Below are 19243 nucleotides of genomic sequence, written 5' to 3'. Positions count from 1 at the left end.
AATGCAAATGCACAGCCTTTCACCTTCATTTATCTCTGTGACCTGAGCTGAGCCACACACACACACACACACACACACACACACACACGCTGGCCAATGACCAGTGTTCCTCATTCCTCCCTGTGCTGTAACATTCTCTGTCTTGTTTCTTCTTAAACATTAATGATGTCCTGTTGAAGGAATGGTGTCGGGCTTCAGTTTTTAGCTCACCTTTAACTATTCATAACAACGTTACATAATGGGAATTATGCATCAGCGCAGCACCTCATATGGATATGAGCCCCGCGGACTCGGAAGAACAACAGCACGCAGCGTGAAATTCATTCACTTCTAATTTTCTAAACTAAATTCATTAGGCCAGAGAAAATAATCTTTGCCCCGCCGAGTCTGCAGCCGAGCCGAGATAACCGGTTAAACCAACGTCATGTTTTATTCAGGGTGATGTTAAAGTTGATGTCACGATACGATATGATTCTTTTTTTTTTTTTTGTTCACGATACAATTTTTTAAAAACCTTTTGAATAGTCGTAAATTATGATGTATCTCGATTAATTGTTATTAATATTAATCGCGATTATTTTTTTTTGTTCACGATACAATTTTTTTAAAACCTTAATTTTGAATAGTCATAAATAAATGATGTATCTCGATTAATCTTTATTAATATTAATTGCGATTAATTTAAATGACAATTACTCGTGAATAATCGTAGTCCTCGTTGTTGTTGCGGCAACGACACCTTTACCCAGAGGTGCTGACGGAGACGGAGGTCTGTTCAGTACAAATGACCAAGTTTAAAATAGCAGTTTGAAGCCCATCATATGTTAGCACGTGACGTGATTAGATAAGGCTTCATGAAGGTCTGACAGAACCACATGTTCACTGTTACTGCCTGGATCGTGTGTGTGTGTGTGTGTGTGTGTGTGTGGTATGAATGCATTTATTGAGTGTGAAAGTCATGGTATTTAACATCCTACTCTTTGATGGGTTTTGATTCAGTACTTTGATTTACTCCAGAGCGACTTCTAAAAATAGCCAAGAGGAGAAAGAAAAATACTCCAGAGCGACTTCTAAAAATAGCCGAGAGGAGAAAGAAAAAATGTGTGTGTGAGAGAAAAAGAGAGAGAGAGAGAGAGAGAGAAAGAGAGAGAGAAAGAGAGAGAGAGAGAGGGGTAGTATGAAGGACACAGCTCTGGTCTCCTGAGAATTAGTTGAGGAGGCGAGTCCTTTCTTTTTTTTTTTTTTTTCAAATCATCACTTCCCCACTTTTCCAATCCCCTTTCCATTTTGACACATCTCTCCCTCTCTCTCTCTCTCCCTCTCTCTCTTTCTCTGATTCCATTTTTTTTCCTTTTCCCTCTCTTACATCAAATCCTACCCCCTCCTTCATCTCTCCCTCTCTCCTCTACCTCTCCCTCTCTCTCTCCCTCTCTCTCTCTTCTCCCACTGTCTTCTGCACACTCACTGGTCCAGGCGTTCGGGGAGGACACTGGTACTGCAGCACCATCACAGACCATCACAGACCATCACAGAGCAGCACAGAGCAGCACAGAGCAGCACAGAGCGGGGCTGGAGAACAGAGGCTCTGATAGATGCTGAGAAACTGACACAGAAGGTGAACAAAGAAACAGCAACATCTCTTTACCCTTTGGATTATTATTAGCTCTGCACTCTCACTGCACTCTGTGTGTCTTTGTGTGTGTGTGTGTGTGTGTGTGAACTCTGCCAACCTGTGCTGGACCCGGACACACACTTAAATTATTACACACTTTACACACACAAGCGAGAACACACACCTCTCTACTGTCCAGATGCCGGTGTCTAAGGTAGGTTTGTCTTCATCTCTACGACTACGAAGGTCAAACGCTGAGTTCTGCTTCACTCACTCATAGTTACCTGTTTTCAATAAGTTGATCTCTAGGTCAGGTCACCTGATTACTAGTTGCGATATATTTTTTTTTGCGATGTTGTGCTCACTGTGAGAACAGATTAAGTAATTCATAATTCATAAGGACAGAATTGTGAGAGTGTTGAAAAAGTTACGTTTACTTGAATATTTACTTTTCATTACCCTGAAGTATATCTTTTATTTGATATTATTGCTGTTTGTTCAAAAGAACTCTTTGAAAGACAGAGTAGATGTGTGTAGCTGCGACCCCCTCCCCTCACCCTCCCCCCCCGTCCCCTCTCCTCCTGCAGCGTTGAGAGGATCAGGAGCCGATCAGTGAGAATGTGAGTGAATGATTGAGAGACAGAGGCAGAGAAAGACAAGCCACTCATTCACATACATACATGTCTTTGTTATGTAAGAGGACGCAACGATTTATTTAGGACTTTTGTTTTTGTTTTTTTAACCACTGTTGCACTTAGTGTAAAAAAGTAAAAAAAAAATTAAGGTTTGGCTCAGCCTCGAAAATATTCCTGTCTCTTGAATAGAAATAATACAGATAATTTATTTATTTATTTGATCCATTTATTTGAATTGTTTTAAACAAAAACTGTCACTGAACATTCTGATATATGACCCATAATTCAGGGTGCCTTGTACTGGAGCTCCTGTGACATCAGCAGAACTGTTCCGCTTCAGTTGCAGAGCAATAAAAATAGAAGCCATGTGATCACGTGAAGTACGGAAGCAGCAGTTTTAACAAAGATTCCTGTGTCTGAAGCAGTTTTCAACAAGTGGGTGGTGTCCCAAAATCGTGCCGGCGGTGCTTGAATTTGTGGTCTTGTTCCATGACATTGTGCTTTTACACAGTGTCACTGTGGTGTTGTTGTTGTTGTTGTTTTAACCCTGGTTTCTCTCAGACCTCACATTGTGTGGAGCAGCATGTTGAATTTAAGTTTCTTCTCCTGTTACGTTTGGCTTTGCTAATTCAAATATACGCAAAAGCAACTAAATATAACACAGCCCAAAGACTTGAAAGGCTTGAAATTGAAGGGTTGCCAGTTCAAATCCCATGACCAGTAGCGCTGTGATGTGCTGATTAACCGCTGAGAAAAATCCCCCTGCTGCCTGGGGCCAAAGTTCATCCAGTCAGACATTGTGGATGTTTAATGTCTGACACACGGGCTTTTGTTTCAAAGAAATTTATTTTTAAAAGAAGAAGAAAAGATCTTGATAACAGAGAGCGTTTACACACAGTCGACAATGAGTGAAGGCTCTTAAATCTTCTGAGTTTGGATTCATCGAGTATTTTTTAAAATGATTACCGTATTTTCCAGAGTATAACTCGCACTTTTTTTTTCATCCTTTGGCTGGGTTTGTGACTTATACTCAGGTGCGACTTATATATTAAAAATATAATTTCACATGTTTTCATACTGACTGCCACTAGAGGTCACTCTAGCAGGCTGGCGCAGTTTTTACTCCGGAGCAACTTATAGTCCAGAAAATACCGTATTCATTAAAAAAAGGTTAGAATCCAGACTTCACATGTAGGATTAGGTTAATGTTGATTCTTAATTGACCATAGGTGTGAATGTTGGTGTAAATGGTTAGCCTCGTGATTGGCTGATAAACTGAACCACATCCTCATCTGGTAAATGCTGAGATTGAGTTCAATTCCCCTTTGATTCTGTGTGGTAGTAAATGAATGATTGAGTGATTGATCGTAAACCCGTGGACGTCAATCAATACCAAACCTTTTAAGTCAAGGCTTGATCATGAGGGAATCACAGTTTAAAAAAAAAAGATTCTTAATTCTTAATTGGTTTAAAAGTCACTTAAAAAAAAAAAAAAGATTCTTAATTGGTTTAAAAGTCACTCAAAAACAAAAAGAATAAAATAACAAAATTTGAATTGTTATATTTAATTAAACTCATGCAGCTGAAATCACAGGACGACAGTCGAGGCCCTGTCATCGGTGGTGTTCAGCGGTCGTCCCCTGTCACCGTCTGAGTCTGAGTAGAAATACTGCACTGATGTCATGGATGTCAAGGATATTGTGTCAGGCTGTGACTCAGTGCAATTATGGAGGGTAAACAACTGTATAATACATATCTACAGTGGGCTCCACAGTACAATAAAAACATAATGAAATCACAGCAGGCCACCCGCCGCCGTGGAATATAAAGATTACAACCAGACCAACGCTTCAGGTCGGACCTCGTTGGTTATGACCTGTCGTTGGGTTGGATTTTAAGAGGATTTAAATCTAGATCCAGGCTAGAAAAAAAAAATGACAACAACAACAATGTGTGTTTGCTTAAAGTAATGAGGGCTTTTACAACACAGCACATTTCCTGTCAGAGACATCGTTAGCCTACGAGTGTGCAAGATTTAGTGTGCATCTCAACGACGTGCCTCTCAGTGTGTGTGTGTGTGTGTGTGTGTTTATGAGGGCTATGTGTCCGTTGTGTGCATCCTGTGGGACCTGGCTGTATAGTGCCCTAATGTCCTCGCAGAGGAGCGCAGGGTGGAGGCGTCGGGAAAGCACAGATGAACCTATGTGGACATACGTCAGATGATATTTGCAGACAATCAGCGGACGGGGACATTATACATCACTGGTGAACGTTCTGTTGGACCTACGGAGCATGCACGTGTGCACATATGCTGCTCTCTGAGCGCTCGCTGCTCATTTGTCTCTTGTCATTATCTCTTTCTCCTCCCTCTCTCTCTCTCTCTCTCATGTTTGTGCAGCTTGGGAGTCTACCTTCTTAGCCTCGTGGGCATTCGCTCTCTTTCCCCTCTCATCTCTCCGTCTCCACACACTTCAGTTGGCCAAGCCCGTTCTGGCAGAATCTCTCTCTCTCTCTGTCTTCCTCTGTCACTCTCCCACACACATACACACACACACACAACCCTGACACTCTCACAGCAGTTTGACAGAGGAAGTAGGCCACTTTAATGGGGATGTGTGCAGTGGCTGCCTCTGCCCTTTAGTGGATGGTAACTTGGAACGACTTCCTCCTGCCAGGTACGATCCGCTTTTTATTAAGTAATGTTTGCATCTGTGACTGATTTTTTTTTTCTGTGTATTTTTTGTTTTTTTTTCTCCTTCGTCTTTTCTTCTGTTGAGTTTGAGTTGTTGCTTTTGTTGTGCTGCTGCGAGGCAGGGAGGGGTTGGTCGCGCACAGAGACGCAGACCCAAGACCACGAGATGAAAGTAATGATAAGAAAAAGCAATAAAGCCTTATTATCACTGCTATCTTTATGGCTGGTTTGCTCTTCACTTTGCGTCACTCCACTTTTAATTACTCCTATTTGTGGTAATCATCCTCGTAGTACTACAGTATCTACTACTCTGTCGATGAGCGTGAGTTTTGAACAGCATATGATTATTTTCTTTCTTTCTTTGGTGTTTTGGTCGGGTCACTTCTACCCCGGCCGTTGGCCAATGACATCATTTAGACCAGTGATTCCCAACCACTGTGCCGTGGCCCACTGGTGTGCCGTGGAAAATATTCAATGTCACTTAATTGGTCTGAAAACTTTATTTATTTATTTATTGCATATAATTTGTCTTTGCTCGTCAAAGCACAAAAGGCAGAACAATGAAATACTCTTCTGCTAGGTGGCAGCAGACAGCTCAGAAAACAAACAAACAAAAACATAATCAAAGCTGTTAAAGAAGATCTTTGTGAGTGTCTTTCTTCAATTCCTGCCAGTATATCAGCGTTGTCTTCAACTAAACAGGAGTACATGTTTAGTAAATTTAAAATTTAGAAGATTATTATTTTTCATTACATAGACTCTTTGTGAGATTTTTGTTTGGTGCTGTGCCGCGGGGTTTTTCCTGATGATCTATATGTGCCGTGGCTCAAAAAAGGTCGGGAAACACTGATTTAGACCTCCACATGGCTCGGGAGTTGGGGGGTGGGGTGGGCAGGGGGCAAGTGCGATGTGGGGAGAGAGAAAAGGGGGGAGAAGGGTATTGAGATGTCCATTAAGAGGACATACTCTAAACCTTGTTAGAGGCAAGCGGAGAGTGATAGAAAGGAGAAGGGAGAGCGAACCCTGGAACCTGAGGAGGAAAAAACAAGGAACACTCTGGAGAAAAACTCGTTTTCTCTTTCACTCATTAGGACAAATGTCAGGTTAATGTCTGCTTAAAAAGAGAGAATTAGCTACAGGGCCGCAGAGCCTGTGTCGGTGCCTGTTAAATAGACAAATGTGTGTGTGTATGTGTGTGATGGTAAATACTGTTTGACAAAATGGTTTAAGTCAAGGCTTGATTGGTGTGTTTGCACATCTTTAACTGTGCAGTGGTGTGAACAGAGGAAGTTTTTTTAAGGTGGAGAATAATCTAATCTCCTCTCAACCTTTATTCCCTTTAAAATCCATTATACATACTGTACACACACACACACACACACACACATCCTCGCGCCGGTGTTCTTGATGAGAATTTGTATTTGTTTCCGTGTATTTGTGGAGCAGAACTGGAAACCAATCTCTCAGCTTAGACCTTCTATTTCTAGCTCCTGAGGAAACAAAAGAAAACAATTCAACAAAACAACACAATTCCCGTTATTTACAACGGTCACACACAGATCTGAGTCACAGAAGTGTAACGTGTGCTGGTATTACATTATAATGTCAAATAAACATTATGGTTCAGTGTATTTTCAACGGCAGCAGAACCAATCGTCTTCATGTTATTGATCACATCATTGATTATCATTATCAATATCTCACAAAACCCCATCATGTACAGTGTTTTCACCCTCGCTGTGGCAAAGAAAGACTCATTTTTTGCTACTGCAGTCAAATACATGCTAGGCTAAGCTAATCTGCTCAACTGCGTATCTCCGTACTTCTTCTTGGTATAATACATGCTAGGCTAAGCTAATCTGCTGAACTGCGTATCTCTGTACTTCTTGGTAACATTTTTTAGTTATTTTTCTGCCACCTACTGTTGCATTTTACATGTAAAAAAATATTTTCAAACAAATATCCCGATCCAGAGAGGAGGTAGCATTGCTGCTAATGAACACCCCACCATCATCTTCCGATTGGGAAACAAAAATTTCTTCTCGGGTTTGCTTCTTGGAAGATTCAGCACGCGCTACCTTTACTTTTGCCACATTTTACATCGTAATTCGCGATAAGTGATGTAGTTCAAGGGAACGCAAGGAGTTTGTAATTTTTCAATTAGTCAACAAGCTTAGCCTAGCTAATCTAGCATTTGTAGTCAAATGCAAGCTTAGCTAGGCTAATTCTGCTAAACTTATATATCATCCTGCTTCTTTTTAGTTTTAATATTAGCTGTTAAACATGGAAATATTTCCAACCAATTGTTTCAATCACAGCAAAAAAACAAAAACAAAAAAAAAACAGACAGAAGTTAGCGTCCCGTTAGTTAGCCTTATCACATTAATTCCAGTCATAGTATGTATTAAAACCAAATGCATAACTCAGTCTTTTTGTGTTCCGTTTCTCAGTCACATGCGTGAGCATGCACACATGCATATTTAACCCTTTCACCACCTCCTCTTTTCCCCTTCTTCATGCCCCCCCCACCCTCCCACACCACACACACACACACTCCATCCTCCCACTCCTTTTCTTCACAGTGGTCATATTGTCTCTGGCTGGCCAGCGTCACGGGGCAAGTTACGTCAATGACATTTTCTGTCTCAACCCTCAGCTGCTATCAATAATGTCTTTGCATCTTGGGATGCCCCCTCCTCTCTGTGTTTTCCCAGCCTCTGTTTGAGGAGTGAATCATGAATCTTGATCTTTCAAGGTACCACGGGCCTTGAGACAGTCGCAAAATACCACTGGCTTTCAAACAGCGCAAACACAAACTTGGGTTTACACTAGATAGCCGCCAGTCACTGCTGAAATATGCACGAGAGCAGATTGAATGCTAATAGACGGTACTTGACATCTCCAGGGTTTAATACCAGGATTGGACTAAAGAGAGTGAGACTCACATTCCTGTTACACTGATTCAGTGATGAATAGCAGCATTGTGAGCTAATACATTTTCATTGCCTTCACCAAGGACCACATGTTTCCATTATTGTCCCTCTCTCTCTCTGTGTGTGTGTGTCTTTAACTGGGATCAGTAAAAAAAAAACCACTGAACCAGTTAGTCTGACATTAAGTGATGCGATTAAGAGCACGACCCACAGAAGAACCATAGCTCCTTCTGCTTGTCTTTTATTTGGTATTTTGAACAAACCAATTTTCCAGGAAAGGCTGCTACACTTTTGTTTTTTAAATGCAGAGACAGGAGGTAAGATGTTTGTCGGAACATCTCAAGAAAAAAAAAATCGGAAAAAAAAAAAAAAAAACGCCCACATGAGGAAGCAGAAATTTTGTCCGGTCATGTTACCAAAAGGTCACTGGGAACTATGGATTAAGGTTGATACTATTTTTACCATGCAATACCAGTGTGAGTACTCTCTTTTGTGTGTACTTACAGATGTTGAGATACTGTATTCCCTTAGTTTGAGTCTCGATAAAACTGCACCAAACTGAAAGACAGTGGTATAGAAGTATCACAGATTTCTGGGTAAAAAGTTGACGTGTTTTAAGCCATTAAAAAACACATAATAAAAATCAAACTTATGTTATGTTAAGATGTTAAGACAGGCAGCTGAGCAGAAAGTGAGCAGAGCTTTTATACTGACATCTAATCCATTTGAAAAAAAACAAACAAAACAAGGTCAGTTGAATTGTTCATATTTTGCCAGACCTAATCTTACAGTAGGTCTTGCTCCTGTCTTTGTCCCTGAAGATAAAATATCTCCAAACATGTGACATTGTCGACCTCCGTAAATAAACTACACATGACAACAGTGAGACACTGAACTGTAGTACGAAATCACACAACGCTGCTGACCAATCGTGTCACTGACAGAGCACGTTTTGCTGTATAAGTATCGGTATCGGGCTCGATACCTTTACTGGCCTCAGTATCGGTGTATTCCTACTAAGGATACTGATTGCAGTTTGCAATATTTGAATCAATTCAGAGATTTTCAGCCAGTGGCAGACCACCAGTCAGTCTTCATGGACATATACTAAATTTATTTCTCGTGACCTCAATGGATTCTTCTTTCATATTACTTTCATATTATAGTTTTTATCATATTTGTTTTTGTGAATTCTTAGGAGGCCCTAAACATATATATTTCTTTTGTTCACACTCGTCTTGTGTTCTCTGCACCAGTTTTCACGTGTTCCCTACAACACCTTACCTTTGGCCTGCAACAACCGCAGGTCCTGACACGTCCATCGATATAACTGGGTATCTACTCACATCAACAGAGAAGTGAGGCTAACTGAAGCTGGGGCATTGTGGCGCATGCGATTTTGTCGTTCTTCGACATTGATCGGCTGTAGTACGGCGAGGCTTCATAACAGGTTATTGGTATTACACAAGGCAATAATGGCCTTCAAATCTCCAGGCAGCAAATTGCTGCGGACATTACGTGTCAAAACAGAGCTGAGCTAATATAAATACAGATGGCGCCACAATGCTGTCAGTTAAAGACTGCTTTTACTCAGGACACCATCAGTAGCACTTATTGTATTAAATGTTGCAGCGTATATCACCAGCAGAGACACTTGAGCGCAGGAAATGACCTCGCTGCATAGTAACCTGTTCGCGACCGAGACTTTAAATCACTGACTGATTTCAACTCCCAGAGTGGAAGACCTGAGAAAAGTTTCAAGTTGATTGTCTCATTATATATATAAGTATATATATATGTGCGTATATATACTGTATAAACACACACATATTGTAAATATATAATTACAGTCCAAATATATAGAAATATATACACACATATACGTATATAAACATACATAGATAATTGGTATAAATACATATCTATATATATATTTATATTATATTTTAGTATAGCAAAGCCACATATTTTTCTACTCCCTTTTATCCTCTTTTCAAAACATTGTTTCCAACATAAATGTTAAAATATATATGTTATATATGACTGTTTTACAGATAGAACTGGAATGAAGGAGGAAAATCACACATCATATTTGAAATAAAAATCTTGCTGTTGGCTTGGAACAAAATTATTACAATAAAATGAATTCTAAAGAAATTAACTTTTCTTTAACACTATTTCGAAATGTGGGTTTTATTCGTATATGTACGTATATTCATATACAGGTGTTTTTACCTCTTTGTCAAGATGATTTTTTTTTGTCAAGATGACGCAGAAACTGCAAAATCTAAACAGACAAGTTTGAAGTTTTTTAAACTTTTTAAACTTGGACAAAAGTGACATAACGGCATAAATTCACCAGAATATAGTTCTGTCCAAGACGAAGGCTGTAAAAATGTTGGACAGCATCATCTATAGTCAGGAGGGGGAGAATACGTACATGTCAAAGTTTCACCAAATATGAGTTGCATATGTATGGAGTCCACGCTCATTGTACCTGCAGTGCTGAGGCCGCGTCCCCGGGTAGTCAGCTGGAGCCCTGTCAGCCATGAGGAGGCGCTGGAGGCCCGTCGATGCTGCACGCAGCACTTGTTTAATTACATTATTTAAAAGGAGAGAAGAATCTGAAATCTCATTAGAGTGAGATGGATTTTTTTTTTTTTTTGGTACTTGGCAAATGCTGCACCATAAGGAGATTCTCTTAAAACAAACAAACAAGTTCTTATAGTTGTTATGATGCAGAGCCATGAAGTGGGATGTTCTTTACTTTCAGTGTGATTTCATTTCCATTTCCTGCTCTCACTGTGTTTGTCGTCTTTAGTCTAATTTAATGCACTGAGTCAGCAGTGAAAGGGTAATCAGTGTGTAAAGGTTATTGCAGCCAGAGTGGGGACATCACTTAGACTGACTTGTCCCTCCTAAAGGAGAGGGGGACAGAGAAGGACGTAGAGACACAGCACTCAGGTCTGGTGGTTTAACATCGTTACTGATTGACCGGAGCTGAAATCGTTGAGGTGACGGATGAGTTTGATCAGCGTGCTGACGACCAAATGTAACCATTATTCTATTAAACGAGTCAGAGAAGGAAACGCTGGAGACGCGCTGTGTCTCACTGAAACCTCAAATAGACACCAGGACAAATGACCTCTGCTGGAGGTTTGAGTGAACGGCGAGTTCAGAGTTGACATCTTTAACTTCTGAAGGCTGTGCACCAGCGCCGCGTCCCAGGGCGGGGTCTCTGTTTCCATGGTAACTGTGGGACACAGTTCGCACAGGTTACCGCCCGTGAGTGTGTGCGTTCTCTTGGTTTGACAGTTCAACTTTCAGCACATGATTCGTTTTCCCATCACTGTTGGTGTTCGTTACTGTGAGGTCATTTTCAGGTCAACTGTTTGGAGGGACCCTGGTGACATTACGGCAGGTGTCAGGTGTAGCACAGTTACAGGTAAAAATGCCACGTCTTCTTGTTGTCCGTATTGGTCGCTGGTGAATTGCGATCTTTTTGATAGTTGAGATATAATGATGTTTAATACCTCAGAATGCACATTTAATGCTTAATCAATAATGTGATTATTTACTGGGAGCTGAGATTCAGACAGAATTTAAATAAAATGTTGTTTTATTATGATGTTTATGTCAGAAAAAATACCCAAAATCTTGCTTGACTTGATGAAAGATGTACACAAGTACATTTTTATAACATAAATCAATAAATTTGAACAAAAAACCCTCAAGACTTAGTGACTAAATGCTGCGCCGTATGGATCCAAATAAAAGGTTAGCACATGCTAACGGCTAATTGCCACAACAAGTTTTTTTTTTAACTTTATACCATGCTACATGGCAATGAGACATAAAAATAACAGCAAATATCTGGTTGGACAAATAAAACTGTTTAAGATCACGACTGTCCCTGCGGCCGTGTCTCATGTCTGGTCTAAGACTGAATGGAACTTCCTGTCTTGTCCTTTCTTTGGCTTTCGAAAAATTCCCCCATGTTAGCGCCAGCGTTGCATATGCTTTGGTTTATGTGAGATATTTTTCTTAAGAACCCAGGACCAGATGAACTTTTACACTAAAGGAAAGGCAGTTGAACAGAGCCAATCATGAGACGTCCGATGGCCGTTGGTCGTAGATATTGATACGAGATGACATCCGATGTTTTATTATAGCAACTGACCACAGGGTAATGTCTGATTAAAGCTCTTTGGCAGCACATATCAGAAGGCTTCATCGTTCCTCACAGTGAGCCACAGTCCTTTTATGCATCAGCGGCGAAGCAGAATATTCGGTTTATTAAATTAAGCATGAGATCATCAGGTGCCTACGTCACTGATCCAAAAAAACTCAGTTTGACTTTTCTGGTTTTTGAGATTTGTCCACAGAGATGACTGTAAATAATCCCCCCTCCCCCCCCCCCAAAAATAACAATATGGGACAAATGGGAATATTTACTGGAAAATTCACTCCGAAACAGCCGGCTCTCCTGACATTATTATGAGGCAGATTTTTAAAATCGTGCAGTTAGTCAGCAACCAGGGTAGAAACTCGGTCCTTCCCTGTTAGATAAATCATTTATGGACAAAAACAAACTCATCTGACCCCCCCCCCAAACACACCCTCTTGAGGACTATACTGTAAGCTCATTCATTCACACAGACATCACTGTCCTCTTTGTCTCACCGTTGTTTGTGGTTGTCTCCACCAGGGCAGAAAGGGACACATTTTCCATGATTCAAGGTTGTATTTCTTTCCTCTCTGGCACTTTGACTTTCAGTTTTTATGTCACTGTCACTGACGTCTCTCCTCCTCCTCCTCCTCTTCCTCCTCCGCTGTCTTCCTCCTGCTTGTCGTCTCCACTTCCACTTCTCCCTCATCTGTTTAATGTCTTTCCCAGCATCCCACTCTCTCTTCCTTTTAGTGCTGGTTTTGTTCAGTAGCTTGAATTCATGGACATTTACGTGTTGTAAATACACAGGATTTTTTTTCTTCTTCTTCTTCTTTTCAACCTCTTGAACATCATCCTTTAATGGACTGAGGGAATGCACTGCAGTGAAAGTCACAACAAAGTCTTTGGTCATTAATGTTTTGACTCTTATCTTAAGACACATTAGACACAAGTCAGGAGACACTTAAACAACACAGTGTTAATATTTTGGGTTTTGTGTGTGAGTGTCTTTGCATCTGCCAACCACAGCGTGTCACAAAGGATGGGCGACTCCATTGGTCTGGAGCAGCATCTTAAGAGTTAGTGTTTGTAAAGTGAGGCTCATGGAGTTGGAGACGGGCTTTGAGATCTGTTAATCAAATGAAAAGTCAAACTTTTCATATTGAATTTGATGGGGTAAAAATGTCGTTCATTTTACGATTCTTCCAAATATAACAACAACGGCCTCACAGCAAGGTCCAAATATTTAAAAAAAAACCCCAGAGGCTTCACTTCCAGAGGGGACATCGAATAAATGAGCATTTCATTCTAAAAATACACCTGACGTCATCAGTGAGGGGCAGATGTCACCACTGTGATAACGGTCCAGAGGGAGGTTAGAGGGGGGTTACAGTGGAAACTGAGAGGGTTTGACCTGGTCTGGGTTGGTCGTCCACCAAGACTAGTCACGTTTATAATTTTACCTCTGTGTTAGTTACGGTTGTTGTATGAACACGTCTTCACTGTGAGAAGCAGCCAGTAAACAAACAGTGACAGATCTGTGAAGTGAAAAAAGAAAATCCCCGAACAGTGAATTATTTAGGGAAAACCTTTTCTTCTGTCTAAATGTCCTTAGTTTTTATTAACCATATTTAAATAAATGGGGTTTTTTTATTTTTGGTTTCCTGAGATTGTAAATAGCAGAACTTAACCTCGTTCAGAAAAGGAAATATCATTATATATGTACATATATTTACATGTATAGTATAGTCACATCAAGAGGTATGTATGTATATATATATATGTATAGTCATATCAAGGGGACATGAGGTTTTCATACTGACTATTGTCACATTTTTGTTCCCCACAAAGTAGTTAATATTTACACACAAACAACAGATGTGAGACGACAGACGGCGAGTCGAGGGGGAAATATCAGTTGGATTTGTTGGAGGCATGATCTTCTTAAAGGTCAATGTAATATACAATATATCATTTGGGAGTTAAAGGCCACATTTGCAGATGGATTCAATCAGGAACAGTAGGAAAAGAGAGCGGCTCAGATCAGAGCCCTGAGGTTCACCGTAGCCCAGATTACAATCATATGAGGTCAAATTCTCACCGGAGTTTCCCTGCTCTGTCCCTGGATCCAGAAAATCACCTTTTCAGAGTGTGTCAACATGCAGCTGAGCTAACTCATAGTTCACAACTCTCTGTATGTAAATGAGCACCATGTTGATCATACTGTGAAAAACAGAATCAGTACGGTAGGAAACCCACTGAATACCACTGAATACCGTAATTTCTGGACTATACGCAGCTACTTTTTTACACGCTTTGAACCCTGCGGCTTAATCAATGATGCAGCTACTGTGCTACACTAGTAGAGCTGGTAAAACACTGTTTATGTTCTGTTGTGCTCGGTGTGACTGATTATAAAGACAACTTCCCTGTTTCTGTTTACCTCTGAGGCGGACAAGCACGAAGTGAAGGGAGTTAGCCCCGGAGCTAACGTTAGCTTCCGCTCTGGAGCAGATCACTAAGTCTCCCCTGTGCAACCGTCCAACTACGAAGCAGGAAAGAGCTAATGGGTAACCAGTCGTGTTACAGGGACTGTGAAAAAAACATTTATTTATTTATTTAAGTTTTCTCACCTGCGGCTTATAGAGGAGTGCGGCCGATATATGAACAAATATTTTTTTAATAATTCTAAATTTAGTTGGTTCGGCTTATATCCAGGTGCGCTCAATAGTCCGGAAATTACGGTATCTACTTTTCAAATTCCAGGCCGTGGCGTATTGTTTATTAAGAACATTTTCAGATGTTTTCTGCCTGAAACCTAACAAAGGCCTTTTCATGAAGCGAGGGTTAAAAGTTTAGAGTCAGCCCCGACAGGGGAACGTCATATTCATGTAGCAGAAGTTCACAAACAGCTTATGAAACGTCAGGCGAACCGTCTGAAAGAAGGCAGCTTTATCTGCGATCAGAGCGGCCGTGTCTTGTGACCGCAGCCCGTCATCATACTGTAGGTCAACTGACCCGGCACAATGAGGCCTTTCATCGTCGGATCGTTGCAGTCCTGACGAAGGTAGCATCAATTCCACGGAACCGATTGCACAAGTTCACTTAGGAGGTCGTTGTGTAAGGAGTATTTTTAGTAAACCGGTTTATTTCCGTGTGTTGTGCTTGTACAGTGATAGTGTTGTACAGAACGCTTCGACCACACTGATCCTCTTGGTCGAAGCCGAGATCATTAAGAAACAGACAACATGGCGGCAAAAGTGGAATTCTACAACAGTTCCATAACTATGCAATAGGGTTGGTACTGTTTTTTTACTCTCATACTTTTTTATTTTGGGGTTCAGTAAATATGCAATAAACTGGAAAAAAGTCAGTTTCATTTCCACCTCATTAAGAGAAGAGAAGTCTAGATGAGTTAGAAGAAAACAAATCTTTCTGTGTTAAAGAAAAAGTCTTAGACAAAAAATCATCAATATAACAGTATGAGTATAAAGTTGTCTTCTATTCCAAGATACAAACACAAAATGCAGGTTAAATAAGTCTCGGCAAAAAGAGACTTAGTGAAGTGTAGTCATCGCTGACTCACGTCTGCAGGAGGTTTTTTTAAATGCTTATTTCATTCATCCATCCATCTAACCGTCCATCCATCCATTCATCCATCCGTCCATCCGTTCATCCTTCCATCCATTTATCCATACATTCATCCACCCATCCATCCACCTGTCCATCTATCCACCCATCCATTCATCCATACATCCATCCACCTGTCCATCTATCCATCCGTCCATTCATCCATCCATCTTTCCATCATCCATCTTTCCATCTTTTCAACCATCCTTTCATCCGTCATCCATCCACCCATCAATTCATCCGTCCACCCGTCCATCTTTTCAACTGTCCATTCATCCATCCATCTGTCCGTCCATCCATTCATCTTTTCACCTGTCCATTCATCCATTCACCCATCCATCCGTCCTTCCATTCATCCATCCACCCGTCCATTTATCCATCCGTCCATCCATCCACCCGTCCATCCATCCTTCAGTGGGTGATGCGTTGAATGAATAAATGACATCCATCCATCTTTCCACCCGTCCATTTATCCATTCGTCCATCCATCCACCCGTCCATCCATCCTTCAGTGGGTGATGCGTTGAATGAATAAATGATGTCCATCATGAATTATCAAGTGTCTCAGGATTGGCCACTCATCATAGTTAAAATAATAGCTGCTTCTTCCCAGAACTCAAATGTACACCAGTGGTTTTCAGTACGATGGTTTTACGCCCTAAATAAGTAACCACTGAGTTCATGCAACTTAATGGAGACCTTATATTTTCCTGTTTAGATCAGCAATTTGTAAAGTACTCAGACCAACAACATCCAGCCTCGACAGCTGCGTCACTGACAAGAAGTGCTTTTTTTATTGATCCACTCACCAGTGGTTCTGTTATGGGATGTGCTGAGTTTATGAGTGCACTTGTTTTAGTAAAATAAAGAAAATAAAAGGAAAGTTTTTAAGGCACCACAGTTGAACTCAATCAGTTTAATGTAGCTGAAACAGAACTTTATTGCATTTCTCAACTGTATTCTCAAATGTACCCGTTTGGTTGTTCGGCTCTTTGTTGGTCTGGTGGAATGAAAATGAGCAAATTTAGCACTGGCCCGAGTCTCAGGCCCAGATGGGAAGATTTGTGTTTGATCCTTTTATCGCCTGCCTCCGTATATACAGTCAGTGTCCAGAGGTACTGTCTCACTCTGTCTCTCAGTCACTCTGTCTCTCAGTTCACCTCCTGCTGGTGTAAAATAAAAAAATAAAAAAATTACTTTATTGGTTTTTCTTTGAATTTGTGGCTAATGTTTCACTCTGACGTGTGACTCTTGGTCTCGGTCTTGTCTGGGGAAGAGTCTCTGTGTCAGAGTCTGGACCAGCAGAAGTGTCAGACACTTAATCAGACACTAATGAAAAAAAAAAAAAGAAGGTTGATTTGATTCTGGAAGTGTAGCTTAGTCACATGAACAGACATCAAACCCACAGGCTGGAAATAGATGTGATGAATGGAGCTGCTTGATTTAGATCAGGGCTGTCAAACTTGTTTTGGTTCAGGGGCCGCATACAACCCAATTAGATGTCAAGTGGGCCGGACCGATACAATCATAACATAATTACCCATAAATAACAAAAGAGTCTGTCTTTTTCCTCTTTGTTTTCATGCAAAAAAAAAAAAAAAAAATTATTAGATAAACCTTTATATGTATTTAAATATAATTGTACAAAACATTTCCTGAATGTGAAGTGTTTCTGTATTTATCAAGTGGGCCGGTATTTGCCTGCGGGCCTTATATTTGACACCCCGATTTGGGATGCTGCCGGTGATAATGATTTTTAACGAACACCAAGTCCTCTCTGACTGACTTTTCTCACCTACTTTTTCCTTTATTGCCCTTTCTAGATGTTGGAGCCTAAGGTGGATGCCCCTTCATGTGAGCTGGACGGAGTCGGAGGAGATCGAGGAGGTGTTTGCCTCCACCTTCCTGCCCGTGGTTCAGAAGGTGAGGAAAGCAGTGTATATCCTTCAAGCCCCTCGGAGCCTCCGACCCTCGGCAGCCCTCACCCCTCAGAGTCCCTCACCCCTTTGGAGGATATCTACATGCCCCTGGGTAGCCTTCTGGGGTCTGAGGAGCAACATAAGGTACCTCCTACACCTCCTCCCTCCACCGAGGGTGAGGATTGCAAGAGCATAGAGGGACATGAGATGGAAATCTGGAGAGAGGAGAAGAGCAGAGAGGATGAAGAGGAAGATGGTATGAGTAGGAAGAGTATTTTCAGTGAAGGAGAGGAGAAGGACGGAGGAGAGGAGGAGGCCAATGAGGAGGAGGTCAACCTGAACCTGCTGGTGTCAAACACAGATGAAGACAACGCCTCAGAGCCGCCGGACACAAACGCCCCACCTTCCTCCTCCTCCTCCTCTTTTGTCATCCCTGAACTGCGCCTCGACCGCTCCTACAGCGCCGACGCCCTCTCCTCGCCCAACACCGACGAGGAGGATTACGATGAAGACGACGAAGATGAGTCCGAGGAGGAGGACGAGGAGGGGGACAGTGACGACGCCTACCTGCAGCGAACTGACAGCAAGCGGCGCAGCATGGTGGAGGGCGCCACCTGTGAGAAACACGGAGGAGGCGGGCTCAGGGTGCAGAACTCCCTGCGCAGACGCACGCACAGCGAGGGCAGCCTCCTGCAGGATCCGCGCACGCCGTGCTTCACCTCTGACAACGCCATCAACTGCCTGGAGGCCGGAGGAACTCACCACAAGGGGGGGTGGACTCTGCCGTCGCCCAAAACCCTGAAGAAAGAGCTGACCAAGAACGGAGGCTCCATGCATCAGCTGTGCATGCTGTTCTCTGGGAGGAAGGTGAGTCGAGACTCACACAAATACTGAGAGAAAATATTACAAATATTACAAATACTGCTAGTTTAATATAGGCCTATAAATACATTTTAATTTTCCTCATTATATTAAATACAATTATGATAAAATAACATTTTACAGCTGCTGCCTGTAACTACATAAAGGGTTCACTTTTGCCCACTCCTGTCTCTGCAGGTCTACTTTTGTAAATACTCTCTAATTTACAGTTCTCTTTTTGAACGTTCTAGCTAGTACTGCAGTGATTTCAGGTATTCATTTGGTGTACCACCAGACTTCTGACACTTTAGTAAAAAAAGAAAAGAAAAAAAAATTCAATCTGATTGTGCCCAGTACCACTAGAGGGAGCCCACATACCACCAGTGGTACACGGACCACAGGTTGAGAACCAGCATAACATTACTCTTACGTAAAGTGCAGCTCATACATTTCATTACTTTTAGATCTTTTTTGGTTTTAGCAAAACAAAACAAACATGTAAAAGTGGTTAATAAAAATCACAGTTTTCTTCATTGAATGAATAGAATCCACTTGCAATGTTGGTTGCAGGTTCAATTCCACCTCCAGGTGGGGTATGTCTGAAAGGACATTTGACAAATATTACCATATTGACTACTGCAATAGTAAAGTGATTTTTCATATTCTCAAATAATGATGTCACATGAAGAAAAACAACAACAACAATCTTTGAACTCAACTTCCCTCCTGGTCGAGTGTCTTTCTTCCCAGTTTTCTTCCCACAGCAGTTTTTTTTTTTTTTTTTTACGCGCGC

The 19243-nt window shown here is 41.3% G+C and overlaps 1 protein-coding gene across 2 annotated transcripts in view; it reads left to right on the top strand.

Moving 5' to 3' along the window:
* The window catches only part of rgs3a (regulator of G protein signaling 3a), a 138141-nt gene that overhangs the window by 79761 nt on the left and 39137 nt on the right, over positions 1-19243 (top strand). Inside the window, exons 1-2 of one of the 2 annotated variants that reach the window (XM_025062383.1) lie at positions 1495-1615; positions 17494-18456. In XM_025062383.1, the coding sequence (XP_024918151.1) occupies positions 17494-18456 (963 nt within the window). In that variant the 5' untranslated portion in view covers positions 1495-1615. Of the gene's footprint in view, positions 1-1494; positions 1616-17493; positions 18457-19243 lie in introns of those variants that run through there. The other variant, XM_025062385.1, reaches the window with a different exon arrangement.

Source organism: Cynoglossus semilaevis, chromosome 14, assembly GCF_000523025.1.
Source record: "Cynoglossus semilaevis isolate Cse_v1.0 chromosome 14, Cse_v1.0, whole genome shotgun sequence".
Lineage (NCBI taxonomy): Eukaryota > Metazoa > Chordata > Actinopteri > Pleuronectiformes > Cynoglossidae > Cynoglossus > Cynoglossus semilaevis.
Note: the sequence above shows the minus strand (reverse complement) of the source record. Positions and strands in the feature narration are given on the sequence as shown.